Consider the following 18,659-nt stretch of genomic DNA (forward strand, 5'->3'; position numbering starts at 1 on the left):
TCCCTGAGCAGCCTGTTCCAGGGCTCTGTCACCCTCACAGGGAAAAAAGTTTTTCCTTCTGTTCACATGGAACCTCCTCTGCTCCAGCTTGCACCACTTGCCCCTTGTCCTATCACTGGACATCACTGAGCAGAGCCTGGCTCTGTCCTGCTGACACGCTTCACATCTTTACAAACACGGATGAGATCACTCCACAGCCTCCTCTTCTTCAAGCTAAAGCTACTCAGCTCCCTCAGCCTTTCCTCAGAAGGAAGATGTTCCACTCCCTTCAGCGTCTTTGTGGCTCTGTGCTGGACTGCTCAGTTCACCTTGCTCACCAGTACCCAAATTTAATGAAAAGAATCAGCTAAGATCACTTTCAGTTGTGATGTCTAGTTCCACGCTTGCATTCAAGTACACAGAGCAAGTATATAAATAATCCTACTGAAAAAAACCCTCAGTAACTGTAGGCACAAAAAAATTACTTGGACAACATGACTTAAGTTTGAAACACATGTATCTTATTTGCAACCTGGGGGAAAATGAAGAAAAAAAATTAATAATAAAGAGAATAAGTAAGAATATTTCAATGAAATGCAGTTGAATTTAAAACATCTTCCTGAGTCTTCAGATTTTCCAGTTTGGGGAAAACTGGTGCAGTAGGCACAAGATGAAAACTCCTTGGCTCCACACTCAGTGTCAGAGCTGAATGAGCACAGCCTATACTTGTCTACTGCTATTTTTGTGCCTGCATTTGTAGTTCTGCTCAGCTAGAGGCTGTGAAATCTAAGAGGTCTTGGACTGTTTGTCTTCCTTCATGACATGCCGGTCTGAGTTCAGGTTCTGTGGATTACAAATGTGGAACCATCTACTTTCAAGGAGTGCAGCCTTCAGAAGATGAGAATTTCTTCCTTGGTTAGGACAATGTGTAAGAACATATGAAAGACATTTGTATTAAAATCCCATCTTCTTGAATTACTAGACGGATTCCCAGTCAGCTCAGTTGGTTTAAGTTAGTTGGCCAGTACAGCCCTCCTGCTTTTGAAGAGCCTTAGCCATTGAATCACTAGACGGATTCCCAATCAGCTCAGTTGGTTTAAGTTAGTTGGCCAGTACAGCCCTCCTGCTTTTGAAGAGCCTTGGCCTTATGAGCTAGTCTACACTTCTGCACAAAGTCCTTATCTCTTTTAAACTGTCAGTAACACATTTACTTACTCATTTTTGGGCTGCAGTTTAAGACATGTACAGGCTATGGGTTTATTACTGGAAACCAGTGAGACACTTGCTCTTTTGTTGCCCTCAAATCTAAGTAATTTCCCTATAGTAAATGCCACAGTGACCATTAGCTAATAGTTCATGGGTAAAAGCTAAAGGATGGTATTTTATAGTAGTGTAGTGCCAGGAATGCAACATAAAAAATGTGTCCATATGCCCTCCATGTTCTTACAAGAGTAAACAATCATTTGAGATGTATTATCCCACTTCAGATTTAATTAATTTCTTTATTTACTGAATTATCTTCAACTAGTGCTAAGAGTAAATAGGCCAAATCGTACTGCACCATGTGCAAAAGGCAGTATTAAAAGCATCTCTTGCTAAAAATAAACTTATGCTAGCAGTGAAAGATCAAAAGCACCTACATAATTAAAAATTATTAAATGGAGAGTACATATGAAACAAGCTCTGCATTGTGCTTTTAATTAAAAATATTACCCTATAAATTAAAACTGAAGGCTTAAAAATAGTAATAGGTGTCAAAAGAACTCTTGGAGTGAAGTATCTTTGTGCAACTTTGAAACTTCTGAGTAAAGTGTTGATTAAACCCAGGAAATTCTACTCATTTGTAAAAGAGAATAAATAAATCCATACTCAAGAACATTGTTTGAAATCAAGAGCTGGAATTCCTTCCCTCCCAACATTTATTGCCCTTTTGGAGAGGTGTTTGTGTTAGAAGTAGTCTCCTTACCTGCGACTGGTTGGCCAACAGAGGGAGTTCCGCAGACCAGACTGGGACTCTTACAATGGCAAAAAATCCCCCACAACCCTCAGCATGGAAACAGCACCAAAACCAAAATCATCATCTGTATCGTTTTCCAAGGCACACTAAAACCATTTCAACTGCACGGTCTTTAATAAAGAGATTACTTTATAAGAGGGCAGATGCTTCTCTCAAGTTTTTAACCAACCTTTTGCATGCTGAGAGTCAGATAATAAATCCACTTGTAAACTGGAAACTTTCTTGCCCTCCTGGCAGTTCTTGCCCGAAACTCTCACCACCGTGTAGAGGAGAGCAGGTGACACATTACTTATGCTCAATAAATTTACATGTGCACAATTCTCAGTCTTAACTTTTGAAAAACAGAGATTTAATAACAATCAATATTCAGGTACCCTTTATTTGCTTTCAGTGTAACATTCCATGCTAACTGCAGATGTAATATTCATGAGTGTAAATATAAGAATTAACGACTCTGGGTTGGGTTTCTTCTCCTTTGTTTTTACATGTGAATATCTTGGCTTACAAAATTAACAGCATACAGTAAATAATCCTCCCATACTTTGTACAAACTACGTGATTTTGATATACAAGGATTCTGTTTTTATTACAGTGACAATATACAACCATGTCTATTTACAATGCAAAAAAAGTATATAAACCACTTTTTAAACATTCTGCTACTGGCAGCCACTATTGTTTAGGAGGTAGCTTTAATTAACAAAATGAACTGAAGCCACATTTCCCGTCATGTGTTCTATCAAATAATTTACAATACAAAGATAAAAACTCATTGTATGAACAGTATATACAGTTTAATTCTCAAAATAGCAATCTAGCTTTAAAATCTTAACCAGAATGTCTCCAGAGGAACTTGGGATGGCAGTGGATTTGCTTTTGATTTAGTGTATTGTTGAAGAAACAGACATCATTACTTAATCATGCATTGATAGCTTTATATCAATCAGATTTCAGACTAAATAGATGAATGGATCACTGATTGTACTTAAATCATTTGGGTCTCAGGACGTGACTGGTTTAAAGATATTGCACTGATTGACATGAAAATCAGTGACTATGCAGAAATGCTTTTCTTTACTGCAAAACTGCTTTCTGGTTTCCCTCCATTTGCTAAAATCTCAGTTTGTTCATAGGTATTAGTGGGGTGCTGTAACATTCAACAGGCTGCAGTGTTAGGCAGTCTTTCTGGAAAGACACGAGCTGTAAGCATTGACAGCACTGCTAACCCCGCTGATGCACTGATATTCCTTCCAGCAGTGTGACCCAACTGCATAATACTGAAGATGTGGTTCACCTGAAGTAATGCATCATCACTGTAAAAAAAATGTGTTCAACCCTATTATTCCTGACAGCTGGTAATAGGCTTATTTCATAGTCTGCAGATACTGTGGATTACAAGTGCTTTGTTGTAACAAAACCTTTTATAGGCTGAAATACAAAACAAACATGGTATTCCTGTATTGCTGTCACAGTTATGTATGGGAGAATTAATCCCTTTTTTTTTTAGCCCTGCAGTAAAAATTCATCCTGAGATTCAATGCTGAATACACTACACAAAGCTAGCACGAGAGGGTGGGGTTTTTTTGCTCAGTTATAGAAAAAGTCACATTTAAAAATAATTTCTTTGATATCAAACAGCTGTCCTTTATATTGTGCTTTGGCAGAGGAAAAAAAAAAAGAGGAAACAAAAAGAAAAATCAACAGAACTTACCTTGCCAACAGCAGAAGCAAAGTACAACTGGAGTACAACGTGGAACCACACCATTACCATGTAAAAAAAACTGTATAAAAGAGACCACCATTGCGTGGAGAGAGCAAAAATATTGGGTAACAAATCTGGTTTACCGACTATGTACAGTCAGGGCAACTGATTTATTTGTTGAATTATTTTTAACTGTATGGCTCAAGAAGTTACTGCCCGCTTCCCTTCTTTACCAACGACACTACACGACGATTACAAAAGTGCTTCCTGCTTCCAAGGTCCAAACAGGCAAGGGTCTACAAAGCATTGTAGCTCTTTATTAGAGCAGCTGATGGCCAGAGGCCTTCAGTCTTTAATCCTGGGTATGTTGTAGGCATAGCGAACCAAAGGGAACCCCCGGCTTTGGTAGAAGCAGGCACGGCCACAGGCCTGCACCTGGTCTGAGCTGTCCGACACGAAGGAGTCGTCCTCGTCCGCGTAGTCGGAGTGGGCCGACTGGGTGCCGCAGTCCGACCAGTAGCCGTCCGGCCTTTGGCAAGGCACCACTGCCAGCGCGGGGCAGCTGTGGGACTTTATTAAATGTTTACAGGGCACAGGCTTGGACAAGAGGAGCGACTCGCAGCACTCGCACACAGCAATGTTCCCCTGCAGGTGGCTGTACATGCTGCAGTCATAGTAGAAATCCTGCGGCACGCAGCCTCCTTGAGCATTGACGGCGATCGCTACCGCTCCGCTCTTCCTGGTCATGTGGCGCCTCAGCAACTTCCAGTCTTCCTTGAACTTTGGGTTGAAGAATACGTACAGAACCGGATTCAGGCAAGCAGGTAACGGGAAAAAGATCAAAGTAACAGACTTCATGATTTCAGGGCTGATAGAAATCGCGGTGATCAGTGGTGCAAATGAGAAGAACGCAACGGGGCAGAAGAAGATGCAGTTGGTGAAGATGAGCCAAGCCACATGCTTAATCATGCTGGACTGTGAGTTTTCTGAGAGGTCCTCTTTTTCCAGGTTGCAATAGAGTTTCGTGTAGATAACAACCATTAGCAAAAATGCTAATGAATTCAGGAGCACCAGAGTTACAGTGAAACCTAACGAAGGTGTTTCTCCAGTGGGGAAGGGCAAGCAAAGGGGCGACGCTGAGTACTCCGCTTTGTAAAACAGTGGTAAGCATCCTGCTACCACAGCACACAGGAAAGCAAACACTGCTGCCACTTGAAATTGTTTGTGGCGATTGCTTTTCCCCTTCTTGATGATCTCCTTGGCAGAGAAGCTCCTTTCAACAGCTGCCAACATCAGGAAAAAAATGGCACTTTCTGACGAAAAGACTGCAAGAAACCCAGCAACTCTGCAACCACTGCCAGTCTCCCACCATATGCCAAATTCAGCAAATCTTCCCCATGAGACAGCATCCAAGAAAGTTAAAATACCAGTATAGACTCCCATAAATAAGTTAGAGACAGAAATCAGGCCTATAAACAGTTTGGAAGACGGCAATGGAGCACAGGATGCAAATATCGTTAACATCACAAGCAGGTTGAAGAACAAAGCAACCAAAAAAATAAACCAGACAGTAAGTCGAATCATCCAGCTGCCCAATAAATATTCACAAGGCTTAAAAGCACCTAGGAGAAAACAAAAAACAGAAAGACAACCAGTTTAGGAAAGAAAAGATCATGCCTTAATAAGCAAGGTTTTCAAAAGGTATTACAAGAGCACTCCTCATTAATTCCTGAATAGAGTACACAGCTGAACTGCTAAATAGGTCAGTTGAAAGTAAACTATTCTGGCTCAAGCTATTTACTAATTAATTATGCCTGAAATAATAATTACTGTGATGAATGGTCACTTGAGAATTCTTTGTATAACCAAGCCAGATAAACAAACTTAATTACCTTTCAGCTACTCAAAATAGCTTTTATGAGTGCCACCTAAATACTTTATTTTCTTCAGATTTCATACTTGGTAAAAGAAGCTGGTAACAACACAAAAGCAAATGTTCACAACTGACTTGTATGGGCAAAGAATTTTTTAGAGCTAACATCTTCTCTCAAAAAATGATTCACAAATGCCTTCTGGAGTAACTTCTGGTCACAAGGAAACATCTGTAAAAAACAGCTGATGAATTCACTTTAATCAGCTTCAATAGGGACAGGAATTCACCACAAGCCCTCTCCCCCACCCTCATCACTGAAAGGCACTGTGGGCTTGGAAAGTCAGACAGGGAAAATGATTATTAATTTTTTTACCTCCTCCTTCTTTTGCCACATTAAAAAAAAAAAAGCTTAAATAATACAAAATGTTCAACAAGCAAAATAATACGGGGTGAGACAAGGAAAAAAGGTCACTACTAGTGCTTACCCTTCTAATCCTTCTAATTGCTATTTATTCCATAGGGAAATCCTACTGATTTTAAGTAACGATTAGAAGAGTTTAACCTCTCCTACATCCCCATTAGGCACCGCTAATTGTCCAAAGCACAATAGCTGGGGATCCCTCCCTGCAGTCAGGCACTCTGGGAGCTGAAGGCAAAGCAGAAAAATGCCAAACTCTGCTGACACCCCGGGCTGGAGCTTCTGAACCGGGTTCAGGCCTCAGCTCCTGGCTCTGTACAGCTCATACCCTTCTCTTTAGCCAGCTGAAAGGCAAGTACAACCCATTCCTATCACGGGCTGGAGCAGCAACTGCAGAGAGTGATTAAATGTCAGCCCAGTAAAATCAGCAGCAAGATCTCTTCTTTTGCAAGTACTCCTGAGTAACACATCCTTGCCAGACTAGTTATTTTTACAGAACATTCACATGACACAAAAATACCTGCTGAGATGAACCAACTTAAAACCAACTTCTTACTTAGGAAATAAGTGCTTCCAAAACCATTTTGCAGTGTTTCCTAGTAGCAGTGCAGTAAAGTATCTTCAGACAAGCAAAACCCATCACACTTTCCTGTCTTTCTCCTGAGGTGTACCTGTCCTCAGAGTTAACAGTTACCCTCTCTCACTAATGCCCTCAGCCCATCAAGGGAAATTCATGCTCAAAGGATGTTTCACAGCTTTCAGCACTACACTATGTGAATGCCACTGTTCAGCAATCTATGCCTGCCATTAGACAAAGTGGGAAGTGGATCTACAAGATGAGCAGTGATTCAGAACTTACATGGTGGGTGGAGTGTCCTACTTATGACCAGACGAAAGCATGGCATAGAAAACAAGTTGTTAGTATGGGAGGGACTCGTGAAAAACAAGGCAAATTGTGAACTTGTAAAACAAGCTCTTCATTCCTTTTAGAGCTACAGCATCTCTGGCATGGGCAAAAAGAGAGAGCTAAAGGCTTTGAAAATTTAACCCATGTAACACACTATTTGAATTCACATTCTGTGAACAGGAGATTGAAAGTAAATAAGCAGCATTGGTCAAATTGGTTCTCAGATCATGTACAGTTACATTAATAATTTAGTTGACTTTCTGACCACAATTTTTTTTGGCTGGGATCACGAAATCCTTGTGACATTCTGTGACATCCTAAAGCTGGAGTTAAACCAAGAGATGAAGAGTGAATAGATTTTCATAATGGATATAAAATACCAGTTTAAGAGAAGAGAGCAAAACAAGACTTGGACAAACCCCTGCTCATCCAGAAGTAACCCCCACTGAAAGCATACTGGTCCCCCATTTATGTGTTCCTGTTTATGCAAACTGGAGGGTGCAAGATGTATAGCAGGAAGCCTTTGGAAAGCCTGTGGAAAAGTCAAGGAAGTAGCAAGCACTTTAGGACCTGAGTGGAAATGAATGTGTAAATTTGGAGTTTGATGAAGATAAGCAGAAGGGCAGCAATGAAGCTGCCTAGAATGAAAATCTTTCTTTGCAAAATTAAAGACTTTCAGCAGTGCTGGGCTGTTCAAGGCTGAACTGGAGTAGTTTGGTATGCCAGCAAGACTCTCACTTCACAACTATCTGTAGCAGATGAAGGTGTTACTGCCTGCTCCAGCTACTAGTAACAGCCCTCTGCTGTCAGTCAATGCAGGTATAGCAGGGCTGGGTAACAGATCACATGAGAGTTTCCATCCTTCTCTCCTGCAAAAACATCAAGCTTAGTTAAAACTATCGATGACAGCAGTTTGAGCTCAGCGTTTAAAGCACAGGCTGCCTTCTCATTGAGAGAGATGAGCATTCCTACAGTCTGCTCCACAGACATTGCTTTGGCAAGGCTAACACAGAATTGGGGAGCAGTGCATTAAACACAGCAGGCTCCAAACAGAACTGCTGCAGTCCTGATTGTTCTGCTTATGGAAACAAACTTCTGGGGTTTTTTTCCTAGCATAGTTCTCTGATATAGTCTTAGGTGTCTAAAGCCCAGTCAAAACTTTGTGATTGCTCATCCAAAACAACACTGACATCAAATGAAGTTTCACCCAAGCATTGAAGAATTTAATCTGCTGTGTTCAGAATGACTATGAGGAATGAAACATTGTAATGTGCAGACAGCTATTTGCATAACACCCTGCCTGAAGTTCACAATGTGGCTAAAACACATTGTAAGATTTACCTGTTGCTGGTGTACAGTGAATAATAGTCTGTCCCAGTTCCTCGTTTTCCTCATTCCTAAGAGCATCTGTATCAGCTGTATCCAAATGAAAAAGAAAAAATAGGTTAGTTGTAGAAAGAAGTGAAATGCAGTGAAGCTGCCTAGAATGGAAGCAGTCCTTTGAAAGATCAAAGACCTAACACTTCACCAGCATTCGAGCCTTTAAAAAGGGGAGCTGCCCTGGTTTGCCATGGAAGGTCAAACACTCAGTGCAGGAATCACTGCTGCAGGTTGAGTTACTACTGCCTGTCCCAGCTACTCACAACGCTTGAAAACAAAGCAGCAACATCTTTCAACACTGGGTAAAGATCTATAGGCCTTGAAGATGACAATGGAAGAAGCCCTTTCTGAACAGGAAGGTCAGAATGCTAAGGACCATAAACCAATTTCTGCTCTGGTTGAAAATGACAGCAGCAATACTGACAGTTTAGAATTAGAGAAAAAATTGGATTTTTAATATCATTTTTTCTTAAAAACCCAAACCAACAGGCAAATCTCACAGAATCATCAGAGAATAGCTTAGATTGGAAGGAGTATTAGAGACCATCCACCCCAACATGCCTGCCATGGGCAGGGACACCTCTCAACTAGACTCAAGGCTTCATCCAACCTGGCCTTGAACACCCCCAGCCGGGAGGCATCTACAGCCTCGCTGGACAACCTGTTCCAGAGTCCCACCACCCTCATACTGAGGAGCTTCTTCCTTATGCTGTCAGATAAATCCTTTTCACACATTTAGAAGAAACCACCTCTAAGTAACTGCTAAACACTTTCAGAGACAGCTTTTGTATCCCTGTAAAGATTTACATTTTCCACCTTCCCTTATTCAAAGACAATAACCAACCTAGTCTGGCCCAAAAGAATGCTGTCAGTTTAGCACAATGAAACACTCACCCTTCTCACGATCCACCAAGACTCCTTGATCTTGGTGTCGGGAATCTTCAGCATTCGAGTTTAAATACGAATCACAACCCCAGAACGCACAGCACTGGTAAGCATATGGTACGGAGAGGGACCTGAAAAACAGGCAGAAGAACAAAGAGTGTTACTCACCAAACTTCAGATTACTATCTATTAAAATTATTTCAGTAGCACACAGTGCTAAAACCAAAGCTGCCTTTTTTTTTCTTTTGTTATGGCTGCTAATAACATGTTCTGAACATTCAATCTCCTCCTCTCTCATTTCAAACCATTACCCCTCATCCTATTGCTGAAGGGTTTTGGAAATAGTCCTTCTGCAGCCTTCTTGTAGCCCCCTTCAAGTACTGGAAGGTCACTACTAGGTCTCCCTGGAGCCTTCTCTTCTCCAGCTGAACAACCCCAGCTCCCTCAGCCTGTCCTCATAGCACAGGTGCTCCAGCCTCATGATCATTTTCATGCCCCTCCTCCAGGCCACCTCCATCAGGTCCATGTCCTTGCTGTGTTGTAGGCTCCAGAGCTTGACACAGCACTCCAGGCGAGGTCTCACCAGAGGAGAACAGAGTGGCAGCATCACCTCTCTTGAGATATAATAATGTAATTATTATTTTTATGAGATAATAGCAGGTCAGAAGTGGGTTTTTTTCTGACTCTAGGCTACAACTGCCTGAAGGGAGGTTGTAGCCAGGTGCAGGTTGGTCTCTTCTCCTGGGCAGCCAGCACCCAAACAAGAGGACACAGTCCCAAGCTGCACCAGGGGAGGTTTAGGCTGGATGTTAGGCAGAAGTTCTTCCCAGAAGGAGTGATTTGCCATTGGAATGGGCTGCCCGAGGAGGTGGTGGAGTCACCATCACTGGAGGTGTTCAGGAAGAGACTGGATGGGGCACTTGGTGCCACGGTTTAGTTGATTAGATGGTGTTGGGTGATAGGTTGGACTCAATGATCTCAAAGGTCTTTTCCAACCTGGTCTGGTCTGGTCTGTTCTATTCTATTCTACAATGATGACTATTGGCAATATTATCTACAATGTAGACTACTGACTATTGAACATTGCTCCTGAATTCTGTTCTTGTAAACATTTTAGTCTAAGGGATCTCACAATGCCTTAGTTCTCAAACATAGATCAAAACCTAAACTCCAGTGTGCTGTTTCCACAGGACTGCTGAGGCATGATTCTAAGTGTGACACTGACTCCTGGCCTTAGATGAATCAACAGGATCTTCATCTCCATTTCTATCATCGGACAGTACGGGAAAATTTTTAACTGCTTCTTTATGTGCAAAAAGATCTTCGAAAATGCAAAGCAGTTAATCACTGTCTGATCAATACCAGCTTTCCATAGGAATGATTCCTGTTACTCTTATCATTTGCCTCCAAGAATAAACAGCCTAGGTAAAAAGCATGGTGGTTATGGAATCAGACACCTGCACGTCTGCTCTCATTTTCCACTCTCTGAAAGACAGATGTGCTCAGCTCAGTAACAAATGGAATCCACCCAAACCACTTCTCCAAAGTCAGATGATACCTGCCTGAAAAGTGGTGGAGGGAAAACATACAAGGTTCCAAAAAAGTTGTCTGCTTATGGTTTCTATACCAGAACAGTCACACAGATGCCCTTTCATACATGCCAACATTAAGGAACCCATGGGCATGGTCATTTGTCAAGCACAAGCCCTACAAGGAGAGTCTGAGGGAGCTGGGATTGTTTAGCCTGGAGAAGAGAAGGCTGAGGGGAGAACTTATTGCTGGCTACAACTACCTGAAAGGAGGTTGTAGCCAGGAGGGGGGTTGGTCTCTTCTCCCAGGCAATCATCACCAGAACAAGAGGACATAGTCTAAAACTGCACCAGGGGAAGGTTAGGCTTGAGGGGAGGAGAAAGTTCTTCACAGAGAGCGTTGTTAGCCATTGGAATGTGCTGCCCAAGAAGGGATTGGACGTGGCACTTGGTGCCATGGTTTAGTAGTCATGAGGCATTGGATGACAGGTTGGACTTGATGATCTTTGAGGTCTTTTCCAACCTCATTGATTCTATGATTCATTTATTGTCACCTTACTTGCTACTGCCACAATAGGAGAGGCTCTCTGTGGTGTTATCTACCAACGTACCGGAGCTTTGCAAAGTTCTTTGCTGCCAAAGCTTCTTTCAACTCAGAATTGCCGGCAAGTTTAAGCTGGTTCAGTCCACTCAATCCTTCGGTTGGAACTGAAGTGATTTCATTGAAGCTTAGGTCTCTGAAATGGGAATGTTACAACAGTGTTACAGGAGGGAATTTTGAAGATCCTAAAGCATACATCTCCTTCAAGTAGGAAGGCTTTTAGAAGTCTCATACTGAAGCTGTGCTCTGGCAAATGCCTTCCAGTGCAGCAGGCACTCAACATATATTCAGCAAGTGAGAGGCTTCTTGATTCAGAGATGAGACACAATAGTAAATATTTTTAGTTTAACATTAATATGTGCCTATCTCAGAAGCTGAATGATAGAGGGGAGATTGCTGCACAAAACAACCTACTTACAGGTTAACAATAGCTCCAACGGTGGTGAAAGCTTCTTTGTGGATCTGATGGATCCGATTCCTACTGAGGTCGCTGCAGTGAAAATAAATGTGATTATTTTAACAGCTACTGTACTGAGAAACAGGCTAAGGTGGGAAATACCTTATACCTTTCTCAGAAAAGCTGAACAACCCTCCCATTTCCCCTTTCTCCCCAGTCAGACAGCTGCACTAGCAGCCAAATCCCTTGAGTAAGCAGCCATATATGCTGCTTCACCTCATGCCCAAAGGAGAATCCATCTCCCATTCCTGCACTTCCTTCATTCCTTCCTAGTACCAGCAGCTCAACCTGTGCTCCAAGGCAGAGGCTGTCACCATCCATTCCCAGGCTGGAAGCACCAGGGGGATCCCTTCAGTGACAATCACACCTCTGGCAGGGCATGTTGCCAGGGGCTGGGAAAGAGGGTAAGCAGAAGACCATCTGCTTTGTTGCATTTCAAAATCCAGCTCCAGCACCTGCTAGACCACCATGACTTATGACATTCCTTCCAAAACACCTGACAATTTGCAGATTTTCTGATCATTTCAGTGTTCCTATATAATCTTCATATAGCTTTAGACACAAGGAGAGGGAGTAATTTTGTTTACTGGTCTCTTCCTCCTGAAGAAAACAGAGAGGATCTCTCCAATGAATACACTGCAACAGATAGCAATAATATCATGCAAAATAGCTGACTACCCCAAAGTATCTTTTCTCTTTACAGGCTAGAAAAGCAAAATGGGAAATAGAAAGAAGGGGACTGAAACTTGCTGCTGGTCATATCTCTTGTACATGATTTACTTCTCCACAGGATCCAGCATACCTGGCCTTCTGCCATCAACAGGATTTAACAGCAGTTTACATGGGAATCAAAAACGTTGCCTTGCTTTGCTCAAAATGCAGTTATGTGCACTTACAGGATACGAAGGGCAGACAGTCCTTGAAAGGTATCCTCTTTGATTTCATGGATTTGATTGTGCTGTAAGGAGCTGCAAAGTGAAGAAACAGAAAAAGAACTTCATTGCCTAACTGCTTTGACTTTAAACCAAGGGCTAGCTCACTGCCTGCTAATAGACAGATTTGACATTACTCGTGGCAAGACCTTCCTCTTACACCAGGACACCCCTGCAGGCAAACTGTGTAAGTATTTTGTATTAGCCATGTTAATACAACCATGAAGCTCTTTCATGGCACCTCTGTCCAATCCCAGTTCACAAATTTAATTTAGAAGAGACTATTAAGTGTGGACTAAATTATTTTCAAGCTAAAAGTAAAACTTTGGGAACTTTGAAGAGTCACACTGAGATTTAAATCAAATCTACTTCATTCTGCAGGGAACCTTTAGGCATATTCTAACCCTGGGTGCACTTTCTTTTCTAAAGTTTGAGTACAGTAGAGGCAGGAGGAGAGACATATGAAGGTTTGGAAATGAAGCTTAAGAAGTTTTAAAGCAATGAAGCAAGGGAAAGCAAAGATGGGTTTTGAATGTGTCTTACAGACTAGAGGCAAAAACATTTTACACAAGCACAGGCTGATGGCTGGGTGGGAACTGAAGAAGAGTTGAAGAGGTAAGAGGCAGGAGATAAGAGGCTCATTTCATTTATGGGTACAGCAGTACTACTAAGAAATGCTACTCTCAAAGGATCACCTTCATTCTTTTGTTGTGCCACAGAAACCTTTAAACCATAGCTAACAGGAAAACACAAGTAGTTGAATGCTGTCCAGCATATGCCTCACATGAGATGGTCAAATTATCTCTCTCTGTCCTTGAAATTACAATTTATGATCAAGTTTCTAGAGACTTGACTCTGCAAACTAAGGAGGTAAAAAAGGCAAAGAATACATATATCTACTTACATTTCTTCCAAGGAGTGGCAGCCTTTAAAACTGGGGAGCTCTTTTATACTGTTATAAGACAAGTCCCTTCAAAACAGAAAATGGGAGAAAGGTGCTTAGTTAACTTTTTTTCTGCTAGAAGCATCTAATCACTAGTAACCATTACGGATTGGCTGGCTGGATAAGGCCTTGAGCATCTGAGTCTAGTTCAGAGGTATCCCTGTCCACAATGGAGAGGTGATTTCTGAGGTCCCTTCTAACCTAAGCAACTCTATGGTTCTTCTTTTCTGTCTTGCTTTTGTATTACTATCCTCTTCCTAATTCTCATCCCCATTTCTCTTGGTTCCTGATGCTCTCCCCTGCATTCTGAACACAGGAAGTCACAGCAATATAACTGAACTCTTCCTTAGTCTCTGAACATGGATGATTACTGCTGTATTAAGAATGAATGGTGGTAGAGTGAATTTGGAGATGCAGAAGTTCTTCTGCAGCAGCACCTTACATCCATTTTGTAACACAGGGTAGAAATACGGTGCATCCCTCTGAAGGAATATAAGGCACTACAACTCTGCTGTGAGTCTACTGGGGTCAGAGTGGCTGGAGAGCAGCCAGGCAGAAAGGGACCTGGGGGTAACTGGTTGATAGTAGGCTGAACATGAGCCAGCAGTGTGCCCAGGTGGCTACAAAGGCCAACGGCATCCTAGCCTAGATCAGGAGTAGTGTGGCCAGCAGTAGCAGGGAAGTCATTCTGCCCTGTACTCAGCACTGGTTAGGCCACAGCTTGAGTCTTGTGCCCAGTTCTAGGCCCCTCAGTTTAGGAAGGATGTTGACTTGCTGGAAGGTGTTCAGAGTAGGGCAACAAAGCTGGTGAGGGGTTTGGAGCACAGCCCTATGGGGAGAGGCTGAAGGAGCTAGGATTGCTCAGCCTGGAGAAGAGGAGGCTCAGAGGAGACCTTATTGTTCTCTACAACTGCCTGAAGGGAGGTTGGAGCCAGGTAGGGGTTGGTCTCTTCTCCCAGGCAACCAGTACTAGAACAAGAGAACACAGTCTCAAGCTGCACCAGGTGAGCTTCAGGCTGGATGTCAGGAAGAAGTTCTTCCCAGAAAGAGTGATTTGCCATTGGAATGGGCTGCCTGGGAAGGTGGTGGAGTCACCATCACTGGAGGTGTTTAGGAAGAGACTGGATGGGGTGCTTGGTGCCATGGTTTAATTGATTAGATGGTGTTGGATGATGGGTTGGACTCGATGATCTCAAAGGTATTTTCCAACCTGGTTAATTCTATTCTATTCTATTCTATTCTATTCTATTCTATTCTATTCTATTCTATTCTATTCTATTCTATTCTATTCTATTCGAATTAAGAAACAAGAATCAGACTGCCAGCTTTGATAGACCTACTAGGATGAGCAATTTTAAGTGATGCTTTTGCTTTAAATTAGATTTAACTCTCATCTGCATTTTGATATGGCTGGCAATAGGGGCACAATGTGGATACTTACAGAGTTCGTAGCACCTTTTGCTCTTGACACAAATTACCAGGAATGCTGCTTATCTTGGTCCCTGTTAGAGTTCTGTGAAAAAAACACCACCAATGCATATACAAATGGTTGCCTTGTGGATGGGCCATGGCATAACAAGCATATGAAAGACAACAATAAGGACGATATCTCAGCTATCTGGCTGCTAGATTCACCCACCAATATTGGTTTTGTTTTGGGTTTGTTTGGTTTGTGTTTGGAAGAGGCCAACATTTCTGAGTTTCAGTTCCACAAGAGGGAGGTTACTATCAGTAGCATTTTCATAAGCTGTTGTCAGCTTCTTCTATAGAAAAGTAATTCAAAAGGCACCAAGGTATTACAGTAAGGAAAGCTATATAATGGCACTTAAGTGACAGGAATAGAAGATACATCCAGCTGCTCTCCAGATCAACCAATCATATTTCAATCACTTCAAAGGAAGCAAACCCAAGAAATTACTGGAAATTATTTCTGTAGAAGGTACTTACAAGCTCTCCAGATTAACAGTCCCTGTCAAATTAGGAAACCACTGCACCATGCTGGCACCCCGAATGACCCTAAAAAAACAAACCAACCCAAAACAACAGGAAAATTAGCTGTAAGTTATTATGCAAATCAATTGTGGCATTCAGTCTTGCTATCAGGTAGGTATTTTCACTAGGGAGACATTCTATCATTCTAACTAAGCAAAGTAATTTGCTTAATAAATTACTCCTCCACTAGCAAACAACTGGCATTCATCGAGCCAGAGAGTCGGATCAATACAGGCATGAAAAGGGCATAAACTCAGAGGCAGTTTGTAGCTCAGGGTTTGTAGTCTCACTCCATTTTGCTCACTCATCATCCTCAGAACTGGTATCTTTTGAGAGCATGCATGCACTAACCTGCAAAACATCCTCACTATGTATATCCCTGTTCAAAAACCTCTTAGGACATATTGCAGTTTAAGTAAGAACCTGAGCACTTGGCCTGAGGTTATGAGCCTTATGAAAGGTAATGAACATTAAAAACAAAGGTTGTAGCAGGTATTTACTAGAGCTTCTTAAGAAACTGGACAGTCACAACAACAACATTTATGAACACTTGCTGCAGAAAAACTAAGGTAAGGCTGTCAGAAAATGTAGGTATTTTGAGGATTTTGCTCATACCCATTTATTTTACTATGTAGCTGAGAGGATACTTACAGGGAATGCAGATCTGACAGATTCTGAAATGCTGAGTTCCCCACAAAAGACAAAGGATTATCATACAGATGTCTGGGAAATGAAAAACATGTTTCAATGGTTGCTCTTACAGCCACTGCCTGCTAAAAACTAAAAATAGATGCATGAAATTTACTTACATTGTTCTTAGAAGGGGGTTTCCTGCAAATGCACCATCAGGAATTATGGAAATGTAGTTGCTGTGAAATCCCCTAAAGATATCAGCAAAGAAGAAAACCAACATTTAAAAATATACTGCCAGCAGATTCACCCAATAGTCCTTCTCCTCACACCTACTCAATTCCCAAACCTGCCAAAACTAGGACTGCAGTTAAACAGGATTAAGTCCAACCGTAGGAATAACTTTGACAGTATGATTTCTGTCTGCTGCACCTCAGCCAAACTGAAAATATTTCCTTAGAAACTATTCTGTCCAAAACATCATCCTGAGCTGCTTCTCCTCTCTCAAGGAGGGGACAAGGAAAGCATGGGTGATCAGTGTGTACTTCATTCTGCTACTGGAGGCCAAACCCAGCTCATGATTAAGATCTATGCTAATGGTTCTCCTGAATAAATTGCTTGCTTATATAACTCCAAAATCATTTGGAGTAGGTTCCCTCTCTAGCTATGATTATATTTTCCTTTAATTACAGCTTCACTTAGCAGAACTTAATCTGATTTAGGTTGCTGCATAATGAGATAAGGTTTCATAAACCCAGGAATTTCTTTTCTCTTTATTTATGGAAAGGAGAAAGCAAACTGATATAGAGGGAGAAGTAGTAATACTCACAACTCCTTTAGATTTGGAAGTGCTTTTATGGCTTCAGGGAACTCTACCATGTTATTATAGTTTAAATCCCTAGAAGAAACAAAGCAAGGGAATTACAGAATTCTTAATAATGCTCACAAACTGTCAAAATCATTTTTAAGACAATACAATTAAGGTAAACAGTTCTCAGAGCAACTTTAAGTAGGTCACAGAACCACTTTAACTTGGAGGTACTCTTCTGATACTTTACATGCTTCGTAACCAGGTAATAACTTAGGCAAGATATTTAGTATTGTCCAGAGGATTATTCATATTAAGTTTTATCCATATTAAATTTTCTTACAGCAAAGCTCAGCAGTTTTAAACACCTCACAGATTTATTTTTTTCTTCAACAGAATGTACATGGAAATGAACTAAATTTTCAAGTTTAAAAAAAAAACAGATAGAAATGACTGCTCTTCATTCCCTTACTGAGAAAACTTATCTTTCAAGCAGTAAATGAGCCATTAGGTAATAGCAAAATCAATGATATATACTGAACAGAAGCAGAGGGAAACCTCATCACACCAACCCAGTGCACTGAGTGGTGGCAGGGATCTGCTGAAGTCACAGTTAACCTGTCACTATCCCAGCAGGAAGGTCAGGACCTGCTACAGCCTTTTTTCCTGCAAAAAGGGCTCCTTATGAGCAGCAAAACCATTTTGACACTCATATCAGCTGTGCATATTTACATAGCATCCAATTATTACTTGAGGTTCTAAGGGAATGACAAGATAGTTGGAGTAAGCAGCATTCCTGGACTCATCCAAACTCCTCATGTTAACAGAGGGTGTTGCTGGCTTGCCCTTGCCCTCCTTCATTTGTTTTATTGATTTAGTATTCTCTTAAGCATAACAAAAAGCACCACTAAAGGAGATACTACTTATTAGGCATTCACTGAGTGAGGTAGAAAATTAAGAACTGAGGGAAATGCAAGTGGCTAAAGCCATTCCTTGCCAAGGAGACACTCTGGAAGGCGAGGAGGACTGCAGAGCCAGGACCTGACTGCTGCGGCCCAGCCACTTCTGGGGGGAGTATGAATCGTCAGCAGGGACAACAGGTGAGGGGAAGGTGATGCTTCCTGACCCCATCCCATGTTTCTGTCCAAAGGAGCACAAGGTTGACTGTTTCAGATAAACCACTCCATCATCTTAGTATTTGCCAGTAGTTGAAGTGAACTCAGGTGAGAGGCTGGGAACCAGGAATTAGGCTATTTTCTGCCAGCCTGAAGAGGATCAGTTCAGCAGCTGCTGGGATGCATGAATAAGTTTCCTTGGCTGCAATAGTGCCCATCTAGCAAGGGAGGAGCAGTGGAGAAACAGCCCACAGGAGCCCTCTGAGAAACCTCATATTGTCACACAACAGTTTTGGCAGTGTATTAATCCTACAGTAAATCTGAGAAACAAATATTTGCCCCTTATTACCCACAGGGCTATTCAACCACTTCTGATATGTCCACCTGACTCAGTGGTGTGCTATGCAAAGATACCCCAGCTAGATCAAGGCTTAGAACATTAGGAGCCACATCCTCCAGTGTGACATTTCACCCAGGCTAATATTTACCTG

General features: G+C 41.8%; 1 protein-coding gene across 1 annotated transcript in view; it reads right to left on the reverse strand.

Moving 5' to 3' along the window:
* Positions 1–2,323: 2,323 nt before the first annotated feature.
* Positions 2,324–18,659, reverse strand: part of LGR4 (leucine rich repeat containing G protein-coupled receptor 4) — an 86,016-nt gene continuing 69,680 nt past the window's right edge. The window contains exons 7-18 of the mRNA XM_068147823.1: positions 17,075–17,143; positions 16,425–16,496; positions 16,267–16,338; positions 15,571–15,639; positions 15,065–15,136; positions 13,585–13,650; positions 12,645–12,716; positions 11,710–11,781; positions 11,302–11,427; positions 9,171–9,292; positions 8,238–8,312; positions 2,324–5,320 (exon numbers count right to left, since the gene is read on the reverse strand). Of these exons, the coding sequence (XP_068003924.1) occupies positions 4,044–5,320; positions 8,238–8,312; positions 9,171–9,292; positions 11,302–11,427; positions 11,710–11,781; positions 12,645–12,716; positions 13,585–13,650; positions 15,065–15,136; positions 15,571–15,639; positions 16,267–16,338; positions 16,425–16,496; positions 17,075–17,143 (2,164 nt within the window). The 3' untranslated portion in view covers positions 2,324–4,043. The remainder of the gene's footprint in view (positions 5,321–8,237; positions 8,313–9,170; positions 9,293–11,301; positions 11,428–11,709; positions 11,782–12,644; positions 12,717–13,584; positions 13,651–15,064; positions 15,137–15,570; positions 15,640–16,266; positions 16,339–16,424; positions 16,497–17,074; positions 17,144–18,659) is intronic.

Source organism: Melanerpes formicivorus, unplaced genomic scaffold (assembly GCF_026170545.1).
Source record: "Melanerpes formicivorus ecotype bairdi unplaced genomic scaffold, bMelFor1.0.p_v2 SCAF_16, whole genome shotgun sequence".
Taxonomy (NCBI): Eukaryota; Metazoa; Chordata; class Aves; order Piciformes; family Picidae; genus Melanerpes; species Melanerpes formicivorus.